Raw genomic sequence first — 24,127 nt, forward strand, 5'->3', positions numbered from 1 at the left:
TTGATAAAACAATAATACAAACAATTAAACTGATAAGAAGGTTGCTCAGACCAACATACCATCCTTTTTCCCTTTTACGCAAGTGTATACGTGGCAAGTCATTCTTCCTTCCATTGGTGCTGGTGGCTTTGGTGTACCAAAAAATTACTTCTGTTTCTTTCTTAGTTTCCATTAGTCATGATGTACTGGATTTTCATGGCAAGGTTTTAGTGAAGGAGGGGGCAACAAGGGATGGCTTCTGTGAAAGCTGCCAGAAGCTTTCCCTGTGTCTAATGGAGCCAGTGCCAGCCAGCTCCAAGACTGAGCCCATCAGTAATGGCAGTAAGGCCCCAGGGCTAACCTAGTTAAGAAGGGAAAAAAGTCATTGTGCAGGAGCAATTTCAGTAAGTGGAGAGAGAAGTGAGAATATGTGAGAGCAACAGCTCTGCAGACACCAAGGTCAGTGCAGAAGGAGGGGGAGGAGGTGCAGCCTATGGAGGACTCCACATTTGAACGGGTGGATGCCCAGAGGAGGCTGTGACCCCCTGGAAAGCCCACACTGGAGCAGGATCCAGGCAGTGACCTGTGGATGCATGGAGAGAAGAGCCCATGCTGGAGCAGGTTTGCTGGCAGGACTTGTGACCTTATGGAGGACCCACGATGGAGCAGTCTGTTCCTGAAGGACTGCATCCCGTGGGAAGGGACCCATGCCAAAACAGTTCATGAAGAAAGGCAGCCTGTGGGAAGGACTCATGTTGGAGAAGTTCATGGAGGACAGGAATGACAGAGAGTCTTTGGTGGCCACACAGTGTCCAGCCAAGGTGAGCCCACCACAAGTGAAAGGCAACGTGCTTATCTACCTATAAACATGCACTGTGTTCCACAAATCTCCTCTAACACTGCACAGTGACATGTTCATAGTTTAGAATCCTTTTTGAGTGCCATTGTTCAAAAGCTTCACAGGCTTAAATTACCTCATGTTATGTCTGCCAGCAGAGGGAGCCGAATTTATTCCACAAACATAAGGGAAAACCAGATGTTTTTTTAACAGGCCTTTTTACATTTTTGAAGTCAGAAAAGAATAAAAAACAATAATTTTTCAGTGACATCTGTACAGCATGATTTCTAAGGTCTCTATATATAGAGAGACCATATATACATATATATATGAGAGACCACATGTATATATATATATATATATATATATATATATATATATATAGCCAGATCCATATAGCCTTACAGAGTAACCTGAATTTGCAGAAGAGAGTAGTAATGAATTTTGAAAGCCAGGTTCCTCATACATTTCTTACCTTCTTTTCAATAATTCATTTCTTCACTTATTCCATTATTTTATACAGCAATAAACAGCTGAGCTAATCACTTTCGATAGACAGCAAACATAAAACAAGAACTTCAATTAAAGCAACTTACTTTGTCACATTCAAAGTTGTTACGCTCGTAGCAGGTCTGCTTTTAGATCAAGGAAGATGATGAAAAATCACTCGTTCTTCATTTTTTATGGCAGCTTTAGATTTTGAACAGCAAAGATCAGCAGAATGCCTTAGGTAAGGATCAAATGTGCCTCCCTTCGTACCACCTGGTTGAAAAAAAAGGGCCTTTTTGAAGTGCCCATTTACAGTATAACTGACTTAATCAAAATATTTTTCATGCAAAAACAAGTAAGAATACTTAAAAGCAGACTGCTATATACTTATATATATTTAAAAAAAATCCAAATATTCCTTAAATTTGCAATGTAAAAGTTAGGGGGAATTTTAGTCACTATTTTGATGAATTACTAGTTTTCTATGTTCTTTTGTAAGTCTGGATTATGAGGAAAGGATCTTAAAAATGCAACAGAAAAAGTATAAACTCGCTAAAATGAGCTATGTTGGTGGGGGAAAGAAAAAAAGGGAGTTCCTATGTTAGTTTGCTAGTAGGGATTGTTACAGACAGCACAGTTTCAGCATTATAATCAATAAACTTTCTGTCATATAGGATTGAACACAGCTTTGGCTTTTCCTGAAAAAGTATGTCCACCAATACTACAAGAGTGACAGATTTTAAAAAACATGCAGAGACATAATTAATTCTTTGCAATCCCAAGAACAGCTAAACCCCCTAGTTTGCTGAAGCTGCATTCCTGAGTAGTGCAGCAGTAAGCAATTCAATCAACAATAAAGCAATTTTTACTATAATAACTCACACAGCAGAGAAGGAAAGTGTGCCATAGCTTAGGAAGTACATATAATTTAAATATTCAGGAAAAGCATATATGGTGTGAAGGACAGGGATCCTGAATCTTCCCATGGGAGCCATGGGATCACCACTGTCAGCCAGTCAAGGTGCTGACTTTCTAGCAGCTAACAATATTTATTAGATTTACAAGATTTATTAGATTTATGAATTTACATGAAAAAAAGAACAATTTTTTTTATATAGCATCTAGGATAATGAGGTCCCATTCTTCTGACAACAACATAGAAATATTATTGTGCTTTCAATTTTGGCAGTGTTTGGTCATCATGGCACTGTAGCTTATGTCTCCAAATAAAAAATTAATGTCATATCCTTAACTTGTGTGGGATACTGCCAGATGTCTCAAAGAAAAAATAATAAATGAACAATATTAAACCATTTTTATACAAGATGGTTATTCATTTGTTTCCCTTCCTCCAGTTTGTAAATAAACATTAGTGATTTCAAGCTAAAGGAAATCCAGAGGGAACAAAAAGTTAATTTAAACTTATTAGTTTACACTTACTCTCTAGTAATAAATAATCATATCACTAATACATAATAAACCAAAATATTTTTACCTTTGCATTTATTCTTTCTACTTCATCAGGTTCATGCAGATGTTGTTCATCCATGGTAAGGTCTGCATAAATGTAAAAACAAAATTCATTACTTGGGTATTCAAACCTCAAGAACCATTTAATAAAATACTCTGCAAGAAGCAATACTGTGAAGTTACCCATATCCACTTCCTTTCTTTCTTGAACTAGTATAAAACTTCTTTCCAGGAGGAATGTATCTTTCACTGGCTTTCAGTTGTGGACTGAAGTACACATATAAGCCTCCTATGATTCCATAAGAGCTGACAAATCACATCTAAAATAGCCAAGGACGGTTTTGAGTACAGAACTCACACATAGCCTGTCCCATCAGAAATAGCACACTTATAACTCTGCTGGTTTTGGCTGGTTAATTTGGTTCATTTTCTTCCCCGTGGCTACTACGGGGCTTTGTTTCGGATTTATGCTGAACACAGAGCTGATAAGATACAGATGTCTTTTGTTACTGCTGAGCAGTGTTTTCACAGAGCCAAGGCCTTTTCTGCTTTTTGTACTGCCGCACTGGCAAGGACACTGAGGGTGCAAAGGAAGTTGCGAGGAGACACAGCCAGGACAGGCGACCCCAGCTGACCAAAGGGTTGCTCCACACCGTAGGACATCATGCCCAGTACATCGAGTGGAGGAAAGAAGAGGGACATTTGGAGTGATGGCATTTGTCTTCCTAAGAAATCGTCACACGCGGTGCGGCCCTCGGGATGGCTGAATGCCTGCCTGCCCGTGGGAAGCAGTGAATTAATTCCTTGTTTTGCTTTGTCTGTGTGTGTGTCTTTTGCTTTGCCTAATAAACTGTCTTTAACTCAACCCACAAGCTTTCACTTCTTTTCCCAGTCCTGCTTATGGGAGAGTGAGCAAGCTGGCTGGGGTTAAACAACGTGAATATCCAGAAAGCTCTGAGAGATTTGTATCACACAGTAGCCACATCTGTCATGTGAGTGCAAAGCAGAAAAACCGCAGCATCACAGCAGTGGAAACACATCTAATATACTAGATTTTATACATTTTATTGTAGTAACTAATATATTGGAATACTGCGTAGGATGGAAGGTCTAGGCATATTTTGCTTGTGCTAAGCACCTGAGATAGTATGCAGAAGTTTTAAAAAGCTTGAAGTTTCGGGGTTTGTTTTTGTTTGGGGGGGGTTGTGGGTTTGGGGGTTTTTTTTGTTTAATTGGGGTTGTTTGGGATGGGGTTTTTTGTTTGGCTTGTTTTTTTGCACCGTGTGGAGGTTCATACTGTATTGGGTAACCTCAGTGGTGTTCCTCCAACCAAAGGGCCGGCGACAGCAGAGAAAGAAACTACCTGAGATGACAGAAAACTGACCCCTGCCCACTAGCTGAAGGGCTCGCTGTTATGAAGCTAGTTGGCGTTATTGAGGAGGAGGATAGGAGTAATTTATGGAAAATAAACAGACCTGGAATTAAATTCTACAGTGTAACGCACAGAGCACTGATCAAGGCAATTAATGGGGAGGATTTCTGGGCCTCAGCATCTTGATGCGACTGAGCAGGTGGATGTGAACGAGTCAGGCCTGGAAGCAGGAGTAATGCGAAGCAGAAGGCGGGCAAGTGGGATTCCGGAGCGTCTTCCAAGGAATTTGCAGAAATGGTGAGCAGGTACCACAGTCTTGCCGCAGGGCACTGATACCAGACGGACTGGGCTCAGTGCAGCTACGGTCGCCCAAGCTAAAGAAGGCTCAGCTCTACGCAGTCGGCCGGGAAGCGCGGCAGGACTGCAGCGAAGGGCAGGGAAGGGCAGGGAAGGGCAGGGAAGCCGGGTGACTCCAGAGGGACCCGTGCGGCACCGTGGCCCCTCCTGCCCGGCCGTACGAGAAGGAAGCCAGAGCCACGTCCACAGCCCGGCAGGGTCACAGCGCTGCAGTGCGGGGCCGCGGTCGGGGAGGCGGGGACGCGCCGCCACCGGGATCTGCTCCCCGCCCCTTCCCGGCGGGAGCGCGCGTGCGCCACCGGGATGTGCCCGGGCCCGGCCCCCGCGGCGGCACTGACGGATGTGGTGAGTCCGCCCCTCCCTTCCCCTGCGCGCATCTGTCCTCCTTGGGGTTAGGAATGGGTAGGTGGGTGTTCATCCGTCCGTCCGTCCGTCCGTCCTCAGCGGGGACGGCAGTTCTCCCGCCGGGCTGGGCCGGCGGCGGGGCCGGGGCTGCCCGCCGTGTCCCCTGGCGGGCTGGGAGCTGTGTCCGCGCCGCCAGGTGGGTTTGGTGGCGGCGTTTGGGCCTCCAGCCCCAGGGGCACGTCGGAGAGAGGTGTCGAAATCCCTGGGGCCCCTCTCTGCAGGGCCCGGGTCGTGTCAGACGGGGGCAGCGGCACCTCCCGCGTTGCCCCGTCCTCCTTCCCACTGGCAGCTGCGATTCCCCATCGCCCTGGGGCCTCGGTCTGCGTGGCTTTGGCCAGGGGTTTGTCGGAAGACCTCATCATGATAGAGCCGGACACTTTTCGGTGGTGCCAAGCAGTAGGACAAGAGGCAGAAACCGATGCCCAGGATGTTCCACCTGAGCACGAGGAAGAGCCTCTTTACTGTGCGAGTCACTGTGCACTGGAACAGGTTGCCCAGAGAGGTGGTCGAGTCTCCTTCACTGGAGATGTTTAAGAAACGTCTGCAGGCAATTTTGTGCAGTGTCCTCTGGGATGACCCTGCTTTAGCAGGGGGGTTGGATGACGTGACCCACTGTGGTCCCTTCCAATCTGACCTATGATCATCCATGATGAGCCACTGTCAAAAGGCCAGATGCTCTCATCCTGCTTTTACAGAGCTCTGCTTCTTATTCATGAATGTTATTCTTGTGTAGTAATAATTCAAATAAAAAGCTCTTTCACATCAACCGGGCAAACTTTCTTTCACACTCAGGCACTTGAGTGCCTTTCACACTCCAAGACCCTATTAATGTAGATAACCATGTTATCTAAAATACTTCACGTTTATGTTTCAGGAACCAAACTCTTTGTTGTAGAACATTGGCACTCCAGAGTCACTGAAACCTGAAAATCCTTTGCCCACAACTAAAAGTGTAGTAGATGATTATATTTTCATCAGGTATGCATATCCTGCACGTTTCTCTTTAGAATACTTTTAATGGAAAGAAAGTCCTATGTTTTCTTTCTTTCATGAGTAACACTAGCGTTGCACCTGGAAGTCTCTCATAGTTTTTAAGTAAACAGTTATGTGATAAGCCTTTCCAAAGGGTCATAGTGTAATTGTAGGTTTTGGGGGGGGGGGGGGTTAGAGCAATTAAGGCTGTGAAGCATTTCTTTTTGTGCACTGCTGTGCCACTCACTTCCGTGTTTATTCACTGACCTCTTCTAATCTGAGCAGCATCAGTAATTGCTGGTGTGCTGGCATACTGAGGTAAACCAGAAGTCAGTTGTGGCTGAAGAGAAGGCACGTTGAAATGGCCATTCATTTTCATTGCTTCTTTTTTCTCCTTAGGTAATTCTAGAAGCTATGGATATACTCTTCAGAATAAGAGGAGGCTTGGATCTTGCATTTCAGCTGGCAACTACTGATGGTGTGTCTATTAGACTAATAGATTTCTTAATATTTATATAAACTTTTATCAATAAACTAGTTAAGATATTTATTTTGTTTGCATTTCACCAGGTGTTAAGTGCTTCTTCCAAAACCTGTAACAATTAAGTATGCAAAATGTTATTCTTTATCTCATTGAATTTTCTGACAGTCTTTTTCCATCATATGTTTCTTATTTTAATTTGAAATAAAGTTTAAATTGAGACTTTAAACTCATGTTATTTGCATATATTTCTTACTTTTGGATATGTTGTTGGAATCACTTTTCACTTGAATCCAAAGTTGACCCTGAAATTCTAAGAAAAGAGAGAATAATTTAATGACAATGAATTAGGTTATAACAGGATTGTATTAATACAGTTTTGGGACTGTGGTCCAGTCTTCCTAGAGAAATAGAGAAGGGGAATGAGTCAGTAAGTCACCCTATTGAATTTGGGTGTGATTGGCTACTGCAATTCCAAGTGATAACAAGGGACTAGTCCATGTGGTGTTAAGGGGCTCCTGCAGTCCCACACTATTACAGTAATGTGACATCCTCTTCAGAAAGTCAGCTCAAAGCTATCAGCGACCTATGGAGCTGTCACAGGGCGGAATGTGGAAGGAGGTTGTCTGTAACTCAACTGTCACTCATTCTGCTTTTTAAAAGACGTCTCTATTAGAAACACTGAATTCCGTTTTAGTGAACCTTGAAAAGGAACTTGGGCTTATTTGAGTTCGTGATGTAAAGCAGAAGTGTGGAATTTAGATTAGCCTAATGCAAAGCAACATTTTGTGAGCTGGATCCTCCAAGAAATGCTATTTATTTGATTTAGTTTAGAGTTTAGTGAATTTTAAGCACAGTGAAACAGAGTGGTATTTGAATTGTCGAGGTGCACAGTATTCACACCACTCCTTTTGAGGGCAGTAGGTTTTTCTTTTGGGGCAGTTTTCCTTTGACTTTTCTAATACTGTAGTTTTTACAGACTTCTAGTGCAAAAGTTATCTAATAATTACCAAATTTAAGCTAATGGATTAAAAGTATACAGCATAATCTTTGATGACTTATTAGGCTTTTTAAACTCGTTGTATTCTAAGTAATGGTTTTTAGCCTCCTCAGTGAAGAAAAAAATGTGGGTAATGTGCAAAAGTTGCTCTGTCATGTGCAGTATTGGTTCAGTTGTAAGGGGTGGGTAAAACTTAAGTAGTCAAGTCAAGCTCTGAAAGACAGCTGTCTATACCAGGACTAAAGTTTAAGGAAGACCAGGGTTACAGTTGCAGGTTTATGTTGGCCAAAACTTGGTCTTGAGTTGGAATGTAGGCTCTACTTTTCCAAACATTTAGTCTGTTTGTATTTCTGAACAATGATACGAAGTCTGAAACACATGACTCAGATTTAGTTAAAAGTTTGACTGTACATAGAAGTTTGTTTGCAACTGTAGGCTTGGTTAAGAATTATAGATGTGAGAATTGACTGCAGAATAGGTTATTCTTCTGTAATTCATTCAGCTCTTCATATTTGACATCTAAAAAAGAGAACTTTTGTTCAGGGAAGTATGAGTATGAATGTTTGAGGCAGACCTGCTAAGTGAAATCTTACATCAGTTTCTGTTTACCTAGCCATTTTTCTGATCCTAACAGCATTTAGGTTTTGATTACAAGTCAAAACTTTTTTTTTTTTAATGCATGCCCAGCAGCTATAAAAGAAGGGTGAGGGAATTTTCTAGTCTTATTGTATCCCTATTGTGTTTCAGAGGCATCAACAAAAAAGACATTAGGATATGTTTTCAGTGATCTTGCAAACAAATTGTCCTCAGAGTTTCTTGTACTAAGAATTTGCCACAGTTCAGTCTATGTGTGGCCCAACAATGGTATGACCACAGTTCCAGAGCTGACTGACGAGTCTGCATGTAAGGAGATAACACGGTTTATACAGTGAGTATATTTAAAAATTGGGGGAGGAGGGGGAGATAGCAGATTAATTTCATATTATAGTAATTTCTCTTTCTGTTGATACTTCAGATTTGATCAAGATGATGAGACCAAACGAAAGCTTGGCAAGAAGAAGGATAAGAAGTTACAAGATACGGTATGTGTCTCACCCCAGTAAAAAATTATGTGAGACAATTTATCATTTAAACATTTTCAGACTTGCCCTCCCTGGGCTTTTTTTGTACACAAATAGACATTGACATGAATTAAAAGAATCATTTTAAAGTCATTGAGACTCAGTGTGAGTGCAGAGGTCCACCCATAGTAGATCAGGACGTAGAAGTTTGTCTTTGATGTTCCTCGTTTTTTTTTTGACCCAAGTGTTTAATTACTGAGTTTGATATCAAATATCTACAATCTTTCTTTTGCCTTCTTGATGCATGTGTAGTCCTATTGGTGTCTTTATTCTCTGCAGCAGCAGATAGTCAATGTAGACCTCATGTTGGAAATGACTTCTTCATTAGCTGCTTTGGCTCCAGTCATTGAAAGGGAAAATAAGGAACACCACTACATAAGTATGACATTGCCAGTTGATGTTGTGGTATCTGTTTCTCCAGAAGAAACGTGGGGAAAGTAAGTGTTATCCTGAACTTGTAATTTTTCAGCTTAATTTCTGCTTTTTCTTGAAGTAATGAAGTAAAACTGTATCACTCATAATTTTAATGAAAAGTATATAGTATTTTTATAGTAGAATGTTGACTGTGTAAATAATAAAAGCTCATGTAGACAGCTGTTGGCTTTAATAATCTTGAGAACAATCATTTTGCTGCCTACAAAAAATTGAGTTTATCGATGTCTGATAGATTTGATGACTCATAACTATTACTTAGCAATGAGAAAGTCAGGGGAAATGTTCTAAAAATTCTTGTAAGTATGTGAGGTGTATAAAAGTGAGAGTTGGGGTGTTATTTGATGAGTCTAATCTCAGCCCTACACTAGGGACTGCAGCTGAATAGATACAGATGGAAAACGTTTGAAGCTGCCTCTGTATTTTTCCTTGTATTTTTTCCATAGGATTTGACTAAATGGGGTGGATAAAATGAAAAAAAAGCAAATAAAACCACAAAAAAACCCAAAACACATACTCATATATGTGATTTTTATTTTGACAAATGCTCATGATGGTTGTGTTTCTGATAAAAAACAGCATACCTGCACTGTGGAGGATTGTATCACGAGGGAATGGTTTCTGTGCACAGACATGCTTTGACTAAAGCACAGTGAGGCTCTGCCTTTGCCTGTGGGAGCAGAAGCAGAGAAGTAATACATTCATCTAACCAGGTGCAGATATGCATATAAATATTGCATAACTGCCAGAGCTGTGAGAGAAAATGATCCACCATCGCTGCTCTGCTTTTTTTAATATTCTCCTTTGGACTTTGCAGGGTACAAAATCTCCTGGTGAAAGCAATTCACAGGCAATTAAATGACATGGAAAGATGTATCATGAAATACGTGAAAGGAACATCAATTGTGGTACCAGAACAGTTTCATTTCATGTTACCAGGAAAAAATCAGCTTGTAACAATCTCATATCCTACAGGTATTTCAGATGATCAACTGGAAAGTTACAGAAAGGTAAAGCCAACAAAGAGTTAACAGAACCTGATATTTTATTTTTATTTTTAATTGTTGTAATTGAAGCAGTGGTAAAGCTTTTCATTTAGTCAGCGTAGAATAAATGCTAACAGATAATGTTATATTTTTTTAAATATCTTTTTACTGTAACCAAAGGAGCATACTGAATGTTGAAGCTTGATTTATTAGAAGTTATTTTATAAAATATGTACCAGATCTCATTTTGGTAAGGGAACGATAGGAACCTTAAAAGTACATAAAATTTGGTTTAGGTAGATTTTATCTATCCGGTACACTATTCTTTGCATTTCTCCACTTCAGCAATAGAATATCTGATTACATGTAGTGTTTTTCTACATTCAGGCTTTAACATATGTCCTGAAAGGGTTAGTGCTGGGAGGGTTTGTTTATTTTGGTTTCTTTCTTGGGGTTTTGTGGGGGTTTTGTCTGTTTGTTTGGAGGGGGCTGCTTTTTGTGGCTTACAGCTGACCAGGCTTAGTTAGCTCTTGGTTTGTTTTTGCCTTCTGGGTTGGCACATCTGGGAAAAGAAGGATGAGGTGGAAGAATGTTGTGATGGGGCAGAACTTTCAGATTGATACTGAGTTCAGCCAGGTCACACAATTACACATACTGAGCACAGGGAAAGAATATTCTGGAATCTTAGAGGTGTAGAAGCTGTGGTGATTTTCATTTTCTTCTGTGTGAAGCATTACTGGGTCTATAAAACCTAATCTAGCCTTGCATTTGCAGAGGCCTCAGGCACTGGTGGCACACTATCTTTCCTGCTCTTTGTCTGCTGTTCACTCTTACCCACTGATGAGAAGTGTTACCACTGCCTAAAATGTATTACCTGTGTTACACACATTATCCTAGATGATCTCATCATTCCTTTCACTTTTAAGCTCTGTGAAATAAGACAGTATATCTCTTTAAATGTGGCTGCTGTGTTATAAACAGGGCTGAAGAGATTTAAAAATAGACTGAATCTGCTTGAGCCATAAGCTCAGTATCTTTAGTTTGTCTCAGTTCATGGTATTTGTATGTCTTTGGTATCAGTTAAGATTATAATTCAGTGTGTGTCTATCTACACTAGTACATAGATAAAACTGTAATTCTTTTCTGTGGTGTATTTTATCATACTTCCATAACAAACTTGTCACTCATGGTATCTTCAGTGGGGCTCCAGCGGCAGGCATTATGTAACAGGACTACATAAAACAGTGGGCCCTTTAGACAGGAGGTAAGCCTGCATGAGCTTCCTTTGAGAGGTGAGATCTAGTAGTAAACATACATGCTGAATGTTTAGTTAAGCATATTTTAATAATTTGATACGCTATACTGTTAAAATTATATATGTCTTTATTGCTACTTACAATTTGATCTTTCTTGTAATCCAAAATTTGAACTGTGCTCTTTATTTTTATTCGAACTTGCGTGTAGGAATTGCATGGGTTATACAATCTGCCTTGTGACAGACCGTATTTCAAGAGAGCAAATGCTTATCATTTTCCAGATGAACCATATAAAGATGGATATCTCAGAAATCCACACTTGCATCTTAATTCACCTGGTATGGAGTCTGGTATGGTAAGTTTAAGATGAACATTTGTCAGAAAGTACTTTTAATTTTACTTGAGATTTGTTATTAAAAGAAGTAATTTAGATGGTCAGTGTTGTGTAGTTGAGAAAGTGAAATAATTGGCCCAGCCTTTTAAATCAAAAGGCTTCTCTGCCCAAAATGGCATTGCTTTAGTTTGCTATATTTGTCCCAAAGAAATTGGATTTTCTTGGAAAAGGATGTACACGTTTTTAGCATGTACTTTAAAAGTTTCTCAGAGCTAGGACAAGAAACTAAAACCATGAACAGAGATGTTTAGGAGACAAAAACAGGAGGAGTAATCATGTGTGAATAATGGCCCTTCGATTCTGCCAAAGATTTGCAGTCCTTACCTGAAAGCTTTTGCAGTGCAAGTGACAGGTCATATGACTTCTCTGAAAACTGATGCAAGTGTGTTTCCAGAACTGTGATCATATTCTTTTGTATTATCTCTTTCTGTGCAGGTTTATTTAGTCCATGGTGTGTATAGTTATCACCACTATATGCAGGATCGGATTGATGACAGTGGTTGGGGCTGTGCCTATAGGTCTTTGCAGACAATCTGCTCTTGGTTCAGGCACCAAGGCTACACTGATAGACCTATACCAACACACAAGGAAATTCAGCAGGTACAGAACATTTAAGGAGATTCATTATTTTATGCATATTTGTCTGGAAATATTTGTGGACAATATTTTTTTAAATATCCGATTCATATGCATTGATTTGTGTGATAAATTAAAAATATCTCTTAAATTGAATTAGTGGTTCTGAATTACTATTTTTAACAAGTTTTATTATAGGAGATCTGTCTCCAAATGTTTATTAACATTGAATGGCATTATCTGTACGAATAAGACTCCTTAAAATAGTCTTTTAAATGTTTCCTTGGATTAATGTTCTTTTAGAAGCTGATATTATGACATTTTCAGTGTTTCTGCCAAATGAAAAGAGAACAAAGAACCCAGTGTGTTATACTAAAGTCAATTTTAAAACTGACTTTTGTATTCAGTGACAGTTGGATTAGTCCCCAGATGCTATGCAATAATTTACTGACACCTTTTGCAAATTTGCCTTTGAGAGCAGTATACTTTTCCTGATTTTTGAACTCTCCTTCACTTCTTTTTCTATTTTGAATTCAAATGCATACCTGAGTGTGTTCATTTCTCTTAACAGCACTGAAGAAAAACTGTAGGCTTGGGTAACTAATACTATGTGCCTATCCAGAAATAACTGCAGTTATCTTCCATCTTCTAAAAATAGTTATTTGTGTTCTATCAGTCTATCAGTTTACTGAACATTTTTATCAAAGTTTAATCCAGTTCATAAAACAACTTTCATCGTACCTAGCAAGGATGTGAGCACTAAAGGTAAAACTGCATTTCCTGAACATTACTCAGACCAGATCTAAAGCTAAAAGCTCCTGTAGTCTGTGCACTCCTGTAGTATTTTTAGGCATCTAGAAGAGGGCAGTAGCCTGCAGGAGACTTTGTGAGCTTTGTATCCCTGAGCACAAAAGGACCTTCTCAAGTACTGCATGTAACATATAAGCCTCAGAACAGAGAAGAGTTTAAAATAAACCACAATTTTTGGTGTATTTCAGTGGCCCCTTTCTCAGAGCACTATTTTTTGGATCCTTTTCTTAGATGCCTTGAATAGGAATCCAAACCTTTCAGTCTGTGAAGTGGCTTCTGCAGTGTCCAAATGATGCACTCCATTATTAGACAGCTCAGTGCTCACCATCCCAGCTTGAGGTCTGCCTGTGGACCTGGGTTTGTAGTCTGTGCTTATAAACGTTATTCTCTGTTACTGCTTAAAGGAACATTTCCAAAACAGAACCCCAGTGAATGTATTCAATAACTATTTTCTGCTTTTGACTGGCTAGGTTCAAAACACATTTCTATAAATATAACCCAACTTTATTCACAAAAATGTGGTGGGATTTTCTACTAAATGTTGTTGATGTTTGGTTTTCTTCTTCATCATGATGTTGCAAAGGCACTGGTTGATGCTGGAGACAAGCCTGCAGGATTTCTTGGATCACGGCAATGGATTGGTTCAATTGAGGTACAGCTTGTTCTGAATCAGCTTTTTGGAATAACATCCAAAATATTATTTGTCAGGTAAGAATCATTACCTCTTTAGTAGCTCAGTAATTGTTAAAAAGACTGAGTGCCTTAAAAAGCAAATTATGGTTACAGTGGTTGGGAGAATAGGGATAATTTTAAGGGTTCTTTGTTCATAAACTTTATATTCCCCCTTTTATTCTTTGCTAAATGCTTACAGATAAAGGTGGTGTTAAATTTTTGGGGGGCTTGGGGTTCCAGTTTCCACTTGCTATAAATTGCTTAAGGATATGCCAACTGCCCAGTTTCATAAAGCTACAATCTAACGCTTCCACAAGAAATGTGGCTCTCTTTGGATGTGCTTAATCCTATAAATTGCCTAATGATATGCAAACTGATATGGAGCCCAGCCTATTTCTTTGCATCACATTTTTGAAGCAGGCAAACAGTCTGGTGGCCACAGAGAACTGGTGGCCACTGATAAATTATTACTGCGTCCACAGAGCTAACTCTGGAGGGTTGAGGCAAATTGCTGAGCAGCCTGGAAATAATGTTCTCATTTTTGGGGTTGTGTGACAAATAAAACAAGGAATTTGTTTTCATTCTGACAATCTGATGCTCTTATACACAATGAAGGACCCTACAAAGATATTTTTGGACAAAATAATGTTCAGCGTTTATCAGAAGTAAAATTACCAGATTTTTATCATTGAGGCAACACCAAGCAGACTAACAAATCCCTGAACATGTTGTGATAAACATAGTAATGAAATAAAGAACATATACCAACTTTGTGCGTATGAAGATTCAAGTCAAAATACTACTCATGTATTTAAAGTAAATTCCACTCTAAATATTCTAAATAAGCTTGGTGATGAGGATTCTTAATGATAGGAAAATAGTTCAGGTCTTAAATATCTTAATCTTTGTTTCTGTTCCAGAGCTTGTATTTGCAGATGATCGAGCTATTATTTATGATAGCTGTGACAGACCCTGCCATTAGGAAGATTTTTGTTCGTGTATATAAGAATATAGAATGAATTCTTTTGTGAACTGGGTAGAATTGCTTATAGTGCTGCCACAAGGGAGCACTAGTTTTCTTCAGGATTATGAAAAACCAACATCAGTACCATGCTGGGAAGAAGAAAATGTTATGCGTCTTTTTCAGCTGGTCACTGGCAGTGGATGACATTTTTGTCTTGGGCTTATTTCCACCTAGCACCTCTAACCTTTTATGGAAATAAGACTTCACAGCTGCACCAGCAACGCTGGTACTGGATCCTGGATCTACTATCATAAATGCACCATTTCCCAGAGTTCCAGTTTTGTATTCTATCTGCATTTAATCCATCTCTACAGGAACTTGGGAAGTAGGCATACAGGCTTTCTTTGGGTTTTAAAAAAGTTAACCGCTCTATGAAGAACTCTAATTACAAGCTATTAAATATATCTGTATTAATTTTCTTGCCTAGCTTTTGTCACCACTTTTGGGATTACTGTCAGTCTTCTAAGAGGAATATGAGTCTCCATCAAACATATGTCTTCAGCTCCAAATCCTACAGTATGTGCATGCATTGTGTGCACACCTTTCTCTTACATCCAGACTTCTTTTATCAGCGGCTGGTCTGCAAATTTGAAAAAGAAAGCAGGGAGAATATAACAAAGCTAAGTTCAGTGTTGCCTTTGAACAGATTACTAATGTTATTTGAGATTTGTTTTTCAAAGCCAACTTGGTTATGAATATTGCAGTTGCTTGTATAATTACAGTAGAGACTTACCTTAAGAGGTGTAATTATATGCACCTTTATCAAGTCCTTATTTTTGTTGTTTCTTATGGAGCTCTGTTACTTCAGTCTTCCCCTTGTTGACAGATGTGGCCAACCTCTTTTTCAGCCACTTGGAGGGACCTGTTGGGGTTTACCAGCTGTCCCCACTGTGGGAGATGAGCAGCAGACACTTTTATAGAGGCTGGATGACTCCAGATGCTCCACAGTGGCAATGAGGATCTCTGAGTTGCACTAGAAAACATTTTTCATGTTGTCCCAGGAAGCTTACACAGGAATAATCCAAGTGACTTTCTAATCGGTTACCTATGCAGTTAACATGTATAATGAATAATAAAATAATTAAGCCTAGTGAGAATGACAAATCTATTGTTGTTTTTCTTACCCAGCCAGGGTTCTGAACTAGCATTGCAGGGAAGAGAGCTTGCTAATCATTTCAAGACTGAGGGAACTCCAATTATGATTGGTAAGTGCTTGAGTATTGAAGAAAGCTCGTGAAAGTTCATAGTCTCCTTGTGCTGAATCTTATTTCAATTAGAAACTGTTCAATTTACTGTATGAGAGTTAATCAAAACTGTAGATGAATTAAAAATTACGATTTCCCCAAGGTAGCTTCAAAAGTGATACAATTTAGTCTGGCTGGTATCTTTTAATTCAGTATTTCTCCCAAGCTCAGTATTAAGCATGGTAACAAAAGTCAATCTAAATGGTGTTTTTATAAATTGCTTTTGAGTCATAACTCGAGAGCTGACTTGTGCTCTCTAGAGGAACAGGAGATCATACAACTCACAGAAGCATAGTGATTCTCTGGCTTGGAAGAGAAGGATATTATCCAAATTTTTTTAAAGACCAGTTTTAATAATATGAAATGTTGTTAAGGTAAGTGCCATTCCTAAGAATACAGTAACTTTGACCTATTTCCAAGCTGTGGTTTATAAAATTAGTAATATTGATATTATTATTTTCAGCTTTAATAAAATTAATTTTAGCAATTTTTACAGTCCATATTTGATACCCCACAATATAGCGTTACTTTCTCAAATTAGAGGGGACAGAAGTTCTGGCTTTGCTATGACGATGATTTAGATTATATGTTAATAAAGAAGTGAGAGTGGTAAGGCACTGGAACAAGTTGCCCAGATCAGTTGTGGATGCCCCATCCCTGGGAGTGTTCAAGGCCAGGTTGGATGGAGCTTTGAGCAAGCTGGTGTAGTAGATGTCCCTGCCCATGGCAGCAGGGTTAGAACTAGAAGATATTTGAGGTCCCTTCCAACCCAAACCATTTTATGATTCTATGAAATATTCTTTGCCTTTCAGCAGCCTTTTTGTCTGAATTTCAAGAATTTAGAATCCTGTGCTGAAAAATCTTTTAGACTTTAACTTATCCTTCCCTGTAATGCTCTCATGTAGGTTGGTTTAATTTTTTTGTTGTTGTTGGAGGTGTTGAGATTGGCTGTTTGGGGGTGGAGTTTGGGGATTGGTTTTCGTTGTGTTCTTTTGCAGATTTTCCAATTCCTATCTGTTGTGTGGAGTCATTAATACGGTATTGCAGGGGCATAAACTCCTCATGTTATCTGAAAGAAATGTGCCCATCTCATCAAAATATCCCTTTTTCCTCTTTGCAAGCTAGAGAAAGTCAGAAGTTACTACTCTGCCCCTAATACCCATCGATGTAACTTAGTAGAAAACAGCAGATAAACCTTACCCAGCAATGCTGATTTCTGTTCTAACTTTAGTAATTTTACAACCAGGAAGTTTTCCAGATTTCTTTTGTACAGTTAAGTTTCTTTAAAGAAAAACTGCAAAACAGATGTGTGAAGTATTCCTGACTTCATCTGGTGAAAGTGCTGAGGATTTAACCTGCCTTGTTGACTTGGAAGAAATTTGAAAAGGAAAGTCTTTGCTTACTACAACTAATCTTCCCTAGTTATAGTTATGTTAATAGTGTGAAGAATCTTATGTCAGCTTCAGAATCTTGAAAACTAACAGAATCTTGATAACTAAGCTAATCTGTAGAAAGCGTTGATGTACTTTTATTTAAGCCTTGCACATTAGCCAATCTATGTTTAAAAAAATTTAGCAATTTGTGTTTGTCCTATTTTAGGTGGAGGTGTTTTGGCTCACACGATATTAGGAGTGGCTTGGAATGAGATTACAGGGCAAATAAAATATTTGATTCTAGACCCACATTACACTGGAGGAGAAGATCTGCATGTTATTTTGGAAAAGGTGAGGCTTGATGCACATATATACACACATATTTATGTATACACATATATTCTGGCATTAAACAAGTACTGTACAGCCAAATATGAATTGGCCATTATATGGCTTCTCCATTCCTTGTGGAGGAAGTGCTGATCCCATACTACTATATGCTACTTATTATCAGTTTCTGAAACTTAGTGTCTTCAGAGAAGATGTATCAGATCAGCAGCTGTTCTTCATTTTATCTGAAGTAACCCATCTCCCTCTTCTACCCTGTAGTGTATACAATAACTCCATTTGGTATTTTGAATGAAACAGAAATATCTGTTCAGCCTGTAAAATGCTGAAAATGAAGCAGAGAAGATACTGATTTATTTTAAATTTCAAAAATTATTTTAAAAATCCAACACTAAGCATTCTCAGATAAGGCCTTGAACTATGTTTAAAGGTCAGGTACTGAACTGTTTTGAAAATGTGGGAGAACTCTAAAAAAGAAACCTCCAAAAGAGCTAAAGGGTATGTAATATTATTTCCACATTTAAAGTCCCTAAAAAGGATGACACAGCATAGTATAAAACAGTAAACACCATGTCAGAAATGTAAATTTTGAAAGTGGATAAATCCTCCTATAGACGTTACATAATCAATTTCTTCTCTGTTCTTCATATTAAGTTGCAAATAGTAACTTTTATTTCAAATCTTTATTTGATATCCTTGTGTGGGGCCCAACAGAAAAAGCCGTTTTAAGAAACATTTTGTTGGACTGTAATTATCAAAGCTTGACATGAAAAGATAAACAATTCTTGACATGGAAAGAGAACCAAAGAACATGTAGGACCAAAGGCTGTTACAGCTACAGTTCAGAATGATCCAGGAGGATAGAATACATGGAGAACCCACTTTCCTCATCGAAAGTGGCTGGGGAAGAACTGAGATGGACTGTAATTTTGTATCTCTTTTCTTCAAAAACATCTCCAATAATTCTTTTGTACTCTGCAAACTTAAGAGCTTTGTTAGACTGCTTTTTTTCCTGCAGAATCAGGATGAACAGCACCGTTTCTGATACTGAAAGCTCTGCTTGGGGCTGAAATATCAACTATTATCAAAGAAGGCAAGAATTCAGGATGAGAAATGGGAACTGTGAGAATGACTTTAGAATAATATTAGTCTCTCTGGAGCAGCAGAAAGGTAGTGGGAAGGGGGCGTGAAGTGCAGCAGATGATACTTCTAGGATCTAAGCTGGGGATGTAGGAAGAGGGAGAGAGAGTCTCTGTAATAAACTTTCCATTAATGTGTTTCCAGGCATGTAGGGAATTTTTTGAAAATTGTCATTGCATTCTACAGCTATCTGAAAAGAATTCCTACAGCTGAGCTTAGTATGGTTAGTAAAATAAAATCAATACAGTAGAAGTAGGTAAGAAAACCAGAATTCGTAGTAGATTTAAAAGTTATCTTGCTTTTTCTTGGACAGGGCTGGTGTGGATGGAAGGGCCCGGAGTTTTGGAACAAGGACGCCTATTATAATCTGTGCCTACCTCAACGACCAAAAGCTATTTAAATTCCTCTCTTCTGCTGGAACATGCTATGCCAGAATACTAGCTGATCTAGATAAAACTGTCCTGTTATTTATCAAAAGAATGCTTTAAGTCAATCAAAACTCAGTTGAAATAGAAATGTTGCTGGAGTAATTTAAATTAAGGAACTTTTTTTTTAAAATGAAACCTCTAGAAATAAGAGTTATCTGCTGGGAACTGCTTTTCTTACAAGTGCATTTATTAGGCAACTAATACTCTATTCTTTTCCCTAAGGCAACGTTACATTTATATAGCATTTTTTGCTACGTTAAAATCTCTATAGATTAAATGCCCAATCCTTTTATTTTATGGAATTCTTTCATGGTAAAAAGATGAACTGTCCCCTGCCTTTCAGATTCTACGCAGCCAGCTGTCTTGTGTATCTGTTCAAAGGCATTGTTTGCTGCTGGTACTGCCAATGAAGGCCTTTTGGGAGTGAGAAAAAAATGGCTATATGTACTGAATTTTATGAATTCTACTCTCATATGTACACAGGAAAAAAAAAATCAAGAGAATTAATTGTCACATGCTCATTTATTTATAGCTGTATGAATACAACTACTGAGGGGGAAACCACAACATTCTTCTGTAAGAAGTAACAATATACAAGCTTTCCTCCTTCTCAGAAGGAGACAATGTCCCAGCATACATATCTGGTTGCTCAATGTATCATCCAGTCATGTTTCTTCAGACTTTGGATTTGCCATATTTCATGTTGGGATTAGAAGCTGTTTCTTCTGGCAGCTAGGAAACAAGATCTGTCATATGAATAAACAACAATAAGTCTGTAGCTTCTACATCAGTACACCAGTGAGAGTACCTATGATTTTTTTTCCCCTTTGTTAAAGTAGCTTTTTCAGTGGCATTCCCCGTGCATGGTACATTTCCAAAAAGACCATGACCTTAACTACCTATGCAAGTTCATCCTTACTAGCAGGCTTCTACATCTTAACTGCTATGTGTATAAAACCATTTGTGCTGAAAACATTTAGAAAAATATTCTGAATTGTATTAAAAAACTGTATTACACACCATCTGATCTTCTCCTCTTCCTGCTTATGGATCTGCCGGGTTTACTTTCTTGTTTCTGTGCAGTTGGATCCTCTCTCAGCAACCCATGTTTGTCACTGAGCAAGTAGCCAGACTGTCCTTTCAGTTTCATTGTCTGAGTGTGCTGAATTGTCGTGAGGAACTTGGCACATTCCAGAAAACCGTAAGCCAGTGCAAGATCTGCTGCTGTCTGTCCACTGTTGTTGCACAAGCTGAAACACAGAGTTAACAATAACCAATTACACTGGCATATATATTATGAGCAACCACTGATTAAGGGGTAAATCTAGACAGATGTATAAAAATAAGTACAGAAAACCAATATCAAGAAGGTTTGTCAAGGATAGCGTGGGGCTCATACAGAGGGCTATTAAATACAACGAGGAATTATTTTAAATACATCATCAGACTAGGACTGGCTTAGCATATCGGAAAGGCAAGAAGAAGGTGAGCACAGCATTGGAATGGAAAACTAACGAGGAGAGATTATGATCAGGAATATTCTCTCAGATATTACAGAGGTATTTAACATGGAACTAAATAACAGCATATGGTCCATGCTGCTTTGATGCTTGTCAGTTTTTAATACTCTTATGCTGCAGGCATACTATTTTTGCAGCCTTAGCATTGTACTTAGCATGCAGTAATTCTACTAAACAAGTAGAAGTACTGTGTAAAGTACACATCCTTTGATGCTGTTACTGAAATTACTAAATGTAACTCAACTTACTCAATTTTGGCATCGCCAGCAACAAGGAGAGCGAGACATTCCAAACTTCCAGCTTTTGCTGCTTTATGAATTGGGGCTTCTCCAAGGCAATCCTAAAAACACAGTTTACATATAGCAGTCATTTGAAGAAGGGGAATAGGATAAAACTATCTTGTTCTTCAAAATGACTGTGTATATCAGCCTGTTGAGAGAGAGTATACTTGGTAACTGCTGTTAAATGTGTAGTGTATTCGTCACCACAAAGTAAAAACACTGTTCCCTGCAATATTCATTTTTTAGCCTTTGCCTTCTAAAAGATAATTTACACAGAATACACTGTGTACCCTAATTAACAGCATCTTTAGGCATCATTCAGGGACTGCTGTGACCAACAGCTTGCTACCAGCTCGGAGGTATGAGTAAATTAAACTTTTCAGCTAAAATCCTTATGTTTACTGGAAGTAGGGAGAAAATTTTGGACAAAAAATAATCATTTGTGTAAAAGAATTAAGTTCTCTGGAAATCTGCATGCAGCACTGTGTTAAAATTGCATTATTATAGCAAATGAAATAGCTAATGCAATATAGGTGGGATTTCTGGTTCATGCTAGAGCTTTCTCTAAAATAAGTGACCCCAGGTAGGTACCTCATACAGTTCAACTGTGTATAAAACCTTTCGTAGATAGAAAGTATGTAAATAATATTAACTGGATTTACTGACATACCAGATTAGAAGTGGAAGGAATGAAACTTATGTATTTTTACCTGTTGGTTCAAATTTGCTCCTGTCTGTAGTTGCCAGAGTAGGAAAAACGCTTCACCACCGCAAGCAGCCAAGTGAGCAGGAGACTGACCAAAGGCATCTGCAGGTGCGTTCACACCGGTTCCTGCCTCGAACAGATTGCTGAAACTACCACACTGAAATAAACAATAAATCAAAAGACAAAGAAAAAAAAGGAAAAGAAAAGAAAGAATGTTACTGCCAGTCTAAGCCACAGCAGATCTAACCACGCTGCATTATGGCAGGAAACATCCCCCTCGCAAATCGTCGGACCTTCATGTTCCTTGAAACTTCCCTTTTAAAAAAATAAATAAATAAACAGCTCCAAGCACGACTATTTTGGCTTTTAATCTCATAACCAGGAATACCGACCGACGCCGGCAGCGCCCTAGGATTCCGAGCAGCTCCAGGCAAAAAGTACACTTCACCCAGTTCCGCGTCTGGGCTCCCGGTAAGACAAAACAGACAGACCGACCTTCCCCAGACCTCACCTCTGAACTGCTGTCCAGCATCAACATCGCCTCCCTTTGCTGAGCGCGTCGGGCTGTGGCGGCTCCGGGGCTGTGGCGGCTCCGGGGCTGTGGCGGCTCCGGGGCTGTGGCGGCTCCGGGGCTGTGGCGGCTCCGGGGCTGTGGCCGCCCGCCCCCCTCGCCAACCGCGCTCCGGCAGCTCCAGCCGCAGCCTCCGCCCCCCTTGGCCGCTGCCGCCCCCCTTGGCCGCTGCCGCCCCCCTTGGCCGCTGCCGCCCCCCTTGGCCGCTGCCGCCCCCCTTGGCCGCTGCCGCCCCCCTTGGCCGCTGCCGCCCCCCTTGGCCGCTGCCGCCCCCCTTGGCCGCGTCACGTAGGCAGCGGCAGCGCCCGCCCGGCCGCCGTTGGCCGCCATTGGCCGCCCCGGGGGCGCCGCGGGGCCGGGGCGCGGGGCCGGTGGCTGTGCGGGCGGCGGCGGGGGCGGCCATGTGGCGCGGGGCGGCTCGGCACGTCCCGCACACACTCGCAGCCGCGGGAGCGCCGTGCCCGCCCGCCATCCCGCCGGTGTCCGCCATCCCGCGGAGCCCGACAGCGGCCCCGGCACCGGCCGGGAGCGGGGGTCACCGGGAACCCCTGGTGCCGCTGGCAGCCGGGAGCCCACCGGACCGCGTACGCGTCATTCTGGTTTGCATTCTTGGTTTTGCTGTTGCCAGGCACAGCCTCCCGTGAGGTTCTTGCCAACGTTACCTTTAACGCTGGGTTGGGAAGACAAAACCAAGGCAGACTTGGATCTAGGAAAGAAAGCAATAGAGGATTAATTTAGTTCAAGTCAGTATAAAGAAATCCCTGTCTTCCTGTGCAAGCTCTGCCATTAGGCCAGGGAGACTGACCAGACCTGCCACGCTCGGTGAAAGCCCAGACCCCCTTTCAAAGTACATGTTCATCACCAGTCTGAGGACTAGAAATGGTGATGGTGGAGGTGGGCGCAGCCAGTTGTTACATCTCTGCTCAAAACACATTTGCAAGAACCGCAAATTTGATTGTCAACTGACTTGAGTTCGAAATGTCCTAGAGAGGGTCAGACCACATGAGCCAAGGACGCAAACAGGCTTGCCACCCATAGACCTGTCTGTGCTGCAAACCAGACCGTGCCACAGACATACTCAAAGACAGTTTCAATCTAAAAGAAATGCCTGGAGTCTTTTGACCATGGTGCAGTGGCATTTCACGGTGCAACCTGCCTTCCCCTCACAGAGCTGCAGTACTCGGTGCCCATGGCAGCTGGGGAAGGCAGGGGTGGAAGGGCTTAATGCCCTTGCACAGTCACAGAAACCACAGTCACCATCAGTGACTGCTTTGGGTTTCCAAAAACAGCTGCATAACTTCATTTTGCATGGACAGCCCTTGCACAGGTTATGTTTGAAAGCAACTGCCTATCCTTTTCATACTGTAAAATCCAATTTGAGGGAAGATTCAATTAGTACTAATCATGCTTCACAATTAAAAGCCTGAAGAGCAGAGCATACTAGCCAAATGTCCAAAGCTACACAGTTCTGTTTCCTTAGCACTACAGTATTTTCTTAACTATCAGATGCCTACATATTTGTTATGGAAGTTATCATTACATTAAAAAGAAAAAGTCATGTATTAAAAAAAATATTAATAATTGCATGGTTTTGATAAGCAGAGGTAGAGGAAAAGAAGCTTAACCCTTTAGGGTACGCATAGTTCTAGAATGAATGCACAAACATGATGGCAATTATCTCCTGTTTTACCTTTGGAAAAGAAAATATAAATTACTTGAGTAGTAGAACATGAGCATATAGAGTATCAGTTCTAAAGGTGCAGAACTCAGGTAGATAGGCAATGTATCCATTCAGCAGAATTATTTCAGTGACAGATTTTACCTTTCCTTTCATATGGAAAGAAATACACCTGTGTAATTACAAAATGCTGCGGGGTTTTTT

General features: G+C 40.3%; 2 protein-coding genes across 5 annotated transcripts; one reads left to right on the top strand and one right to left on the bottom strand.

Annotated features, from left to right (window-relative positions):
* Positions 1 to 4,802: 4,802 nt before the first annotated feature.
* On the top strand, positions 4,803 to 19,670 carry UFSP2 (UFM1 specific peptidase 2). 4 transcript variants are annotated; one of them, XM_027879843.1, is made up of 12 exons: positions 4,803 to 4,850; positions 6,282 to 6,360; positions 8,111 to 8,291; positions 8,379 to 8,445; positions 8,764 to 8,921; positions 9,734 to 9,926; positions 11,367 to 11,513; positions 11,988 to 12,152; positions 13,522 to 13,646; positions 15,763 to 15,839; positions 17,478 to 17,602; positions 19,053 to 19,670. In XM_027879843.1, exons 1-12 carry the CDS (start codon positions 4,809 to 4,811, stop codon positions 19,137 to 19,139), a joined length of 1,446 nt encoding a protein of 481 aa, XP_027735644.1. In that variant the 5' UTR covers positions 4,803 to 4,808; the 3' UTR covers positions 19,140 to 19,670. The 4 variants fall into 4 exon arrangements, with proteins under 4 accessions (XP_027735644.1, XP_027735645.1, XP_027735646.1 ...); XM_027879844.1 differs by having other exon boundaries at positions 8,767 to 8,921; XM_027879845.1 differs by lacking the exon at positions 4,803 to 4,850 and adding an exon at positions 5,007 to 5,046.
* Positions 19,671 to 22,310, bottom strand: ANKRD37 (ankyrin repeat domain 37). Its single transcript, XM_027879849.1, has 5 exons — positions 22,186 to 22,310; positions 21,679 to 21,831; positions 20,936 to 21,027; positions 20,188 to 20,417; positions 19,671 to 19,920 (listed from the first exon to the last, which is right to left on the bottom strand). The coding sequence occupies exons 1-5, from the start codon at positions 22,210 to 22,212 to the stop codon at positions 19,877 to 19,879; spliced, it is 546 nt and encodes a 181-aa protein (XP_027735650.1). The 5' UTR covers positions 22,213 to 22,310; the 3' UTR covers positions 19,671 to 19,876.
* Between the last annotated feature and the right edge of the window lie 1,817 nt (positions 22,311 to 24,127).

Source organism: Empidonax traillii, unplaced genomic scaffold, assembly GCF_003031625.1.
Source record: "Empidonax traillii isolate 1590-97213 ecotype Southwest subspecies unplaced genomic scaffold, ASM303162v1 scaffold60:size2069287, whole genome shotgun sequence".
Lineage (NCBI taxonomy): Eukaryota > Metazoa > Chordata > Aves > Passeriformes > Tyrannidae > Empidonax > Empidonax traillii.